General features: G+C 45.4%; 1 protein-coding gene across 1 annotated transcript; it reads left to right on the top strand.

Annotated features, from left to right (window-relative positions):
* Positions 1-287: 287 nt before the first annotated feature.
* On the top strand, positions 288-1267 carry LOC147465840 (protein PAM68, chloroplastic-like). Its single transcript, XM_086522296.1, has one exon. The coding sequence runs from the start codon at positions 327-329 to the stop codon at positions 939-941; it is 615 nt and encodes a 204-aa protein (XP_086378422.1). The 5' UTR covers positions 288-326; the 3' UTR covers positions 942-1267.
* Positions 1268-3458: the final 2191 nt, after the last annotated feature.

The raw sequence follows: 3458 nt of genomic DNA, 5'->3' as shown, positions 1-3458 counted from the left end.
TTATTGAAAATTATGTAGCAACGATGACATGGACGAATCTCAGCTCCGTCACACTCGTTGATGGGCCCCTACAAAGTCCACTCCCTCTCTGTCTGGACCAACCTCCATATGCAAGTCTTGGCAAGCGTGCAAACTCTAGGTGACGGTAATTTGCTGCAGTAAGCAGCTGCGTGACCAAGACGACGGCTCAATTTTCTGAAAGTGGCATCGTTGGTCAATTATCCACTACAAGACAACTAAGCTTCGTGTGACCATGCTCTTAATACGTATGTAGTATTTGACTCAGATGGAAGCCTTTTGTAGTAGAAATATTTGCCTATGACACCATGTTGCTTGGAGATATCTTACACTCATCCACACTCATGTTGCGCGCTGCAGAGAGCAGTGGAGGCCTGTTACTCCACGTTCCACCGCAAGCTCCAGGATTTCTGTATGCATCAAGGTACGCTCGGAATGGTAGCAGCACGCTACGCATTCTGGCCCTCCAGAGTCCCAAGGGTTTTGGCCCGCCTCCACCCAAGATCATCAAACCCTTACCTGCAGAGGAGAAAGAAATAAGCAAAACGAAAAAGGGGCAACGAAGACTCTCCGATGATTCGGAGGCTGGTGGCGAGGACGACGATGATGAGGTCCCACAGATTGTCATGGATCGGATGATCAAGCGCATCGGGGTTTCAATAGCAGTGCCTGTTGTGCTGGCTGTGCTCATGTTTCCCTTGTTTTGGTTTCTGAAGGTTCAACTCAGAGTGGATGTTCCTGAGTGGCTGCCCTTACTAGTTTCAGGCACCTTCTTTGGCTCGGCAGCACTGGGTATTACATACGGCATCGTCTCCACCAGCTGGGATCCTCTTCGAGATGGGTCCTTCCTGGGCTGGAAAGAGGCCAATGCCAATTGGCCCATTTTCTTCAACAGTCTGCAGGGAAAACAAGGAAGGAGGTGAATGAGAGAAGAAATTCGCTTGTCCATTGCAGCAGGCAGGGAAATTGTTTTGTGTTGTCGCAATCATGTACCATCATCATTATTGGCAGGGCTTATTCAGAACATTCCCCCCCCCTTTTTTTTCATGAGTTTCTCATCTATGAGGAGAATGTGGTTGTGCATTTGTATGGTGGCTCCGCTCTGCTCTCTCTCGACAAGATCATGGACTTTCGCAAATGGACACCAAAGAGGTGCAGTAAATATTTAGAGTGTTTGCGCTTGTATCACAATACATATATCAATCTATTTCGTTACTAAATTGACGGAATAGAATCCATTGTTTTGCGAGAGTAGTGTTACTGGTGCACAACAAGAAGGTGAGTATTCATGAATTGTCGAGTTGAGAAGTACACCTGGTCGGTATGGTATTCGTCTGTATTATTAACATGAGAAGATTTGGTTCGGGCATTGTGGATGGAAAGTTGTGAATCCAAGCAGTCTTTGTGTGCTGTTTGGATGCGGGTTCATATGGTTTGACGTGGGAGAGCTTTTCTTTTTGTTTTGTATTAGAGTTTGGATGCTCTTGTCATGAGGTTTATGTTTACTTGAAATGCTATTGTACGCATGAATGGCTCCTCAAGGCCTTGCTTTTACAAGATTTAGTACTGTCATCTCTTGTGTGAAGCATGCTCTCACATTGCATATCTACAGATAGGGACAACATTATGGATCCTGAATTTTAGTCTTTCCATTCTACCATTCAGCACACTTGTTTCTGGTTTAATACGCCAGAAATGATGGCTTCATTATGGCAGAGTCTGCCCTGCATCCCTACAGCAATCTTAGCAGCTTACTACGTAGGCCTTTGTAATGATGTGTGCTCATGATTGTGTGTGCGCATGTGCATAGGAGCACGCCCCTACCCAACTATTGGTGGTTCCTATCAAGTTATGAGGGTGTGTGGTGAGGTTATATGTGGTCACAGTATGTAAGGTAAAGCAGTGCAGTCCTTTATGAGGGTGTCATGAGGTTATTTGTGGGTCTTTGGTTTCTCATCTTGGAGCCTGGTTACGTTCACAAGTAGTTTTGAGGGTTGTCAATAGAGATTGTGTCTTGTTGCGGGTTCTTCTGTATAGAGACCTCAATCATTTCTTTTCTTGGCCTTGGACAATCTGGCGGTGTAATTGAGCATGCCATTGAGTTGCTTGGTCTTGCTTCTAGGTGGCTTGCTATACTCTAATTGATTGCAAAGCCTCATGTATCAATATAGTCTCTGTGAAGAGTGTCTTGTGCATAGACTGTAGCAGGAGGGCTTGCCAAAAACATTTTTCCTAACCAAAGAAAGTAAGGGCACACTTAAAACTCTTCTGGTTTTTGGCCTGCTCGAACAGGCCTTAGAGGAGAAGGGAGAAATGTGTACCTTTACATCAGCCTTACACTTGGATGGTCAGGATTCTAGGATTTGATGGGCAGATACTTGGAGAATTGGCGCCATGGTGAGTGTGGGGAAGAGATGGGCCACAGATATTGATTGTGGAGATGTAGACAGCAGGGTACATTTGCTTTTTGAAGGTGTGTTGTGGGCCCATGCAGCCCCTCCTTGAAGCCTCGTCACCGATTTGAACGTCTCATCTACATTGCATGCAGCAATTGCACTAGCGATCATAGGCAGCAATTGCTAGCCAAATGGAGCTGCAGGATGAGGGTGCTGATGACAGAAGGGAACTCGAAGCTGCCAAAGATGCTGGTGTTTGCAAGAAGCAGCCCCTGGTTGAAGAGATGCCTACATTGCTCACGCTCAAGTTCTGGTTCCATACAAGCAGGAAATTTGTTGTTTGTCAATCCAACTGTCTTCAAGTTTAGCAACTAGGCTGAATTTCCTCGGGTATCAATGGGATCATCATGCTGAGCAGTAACATCAAATTCATGCTTTGTGTCCCTGCCAAGTGGTGATGCTAATAGGCTAGGTGGCCTTGGCATCTCCACGACACTAATTGACACCTCCTCCTTGGAGGAGATTTAGGGTCTGAGGTCGTTGTTGATAGTGTGTCCGATTCATTTGGAGAATGAAAAAATAGATTGTGTCATAAAATCTAATATCTAACCCACCCAAATGATTTTCTTATAAAACTGATCATTTAGTGTGGGAGAATGGACGGGAACAAGAGTTAGAATATAGACATGTGCTTATGGATCTATCTTAGCACGGGACCAACGTCAATGGGTCCAAAGGGGAGATGGTCTGTCAAAGAGCAATGCTAGCTAATGGAGCTTGAAAGACCTCGGGGTTAGCTCATTAAAGACCTTTAAAGGTTAGGGTTAAAAGTCCTTAAACATAAAACCTTAGGCAAGCTAGGGCGCAGCTTGAGGTGAGAACTCTACCCAAGCTTGAGGTGCTCGTCGTGCTTATTGACTAATGTGCTTGAGGTGCTTGTCATGTTTTATGACTAGCGTGCTTGAAGGGCTTCATGACTAAGGTCCTCAAGGAGGTGAGGTGTTCTAAAGTCAACATGATCTCTATTAGAAAGGGGGCAAGCCC

This window comes from Adiantum capillus-veneris, chromosome 1 (assembly GCF_014529385.1).
Source record: "Adiantum capillus-veneris isolate H3 chromosome 1, ASM1452938v2, whole genome shotgun sequence".
Lineage (NCBI taxonomy): Eukaryota > Viridiplantae > Streptophyta > Polypodiopsida > Polypodiales > Pteridaceae > Adiantum > Adiantum capillus-veneris.
Note: the sequence above shows the minus strand (reverse complement) of the source record. Positions and strands in the feature narration are given on the sequence as shown.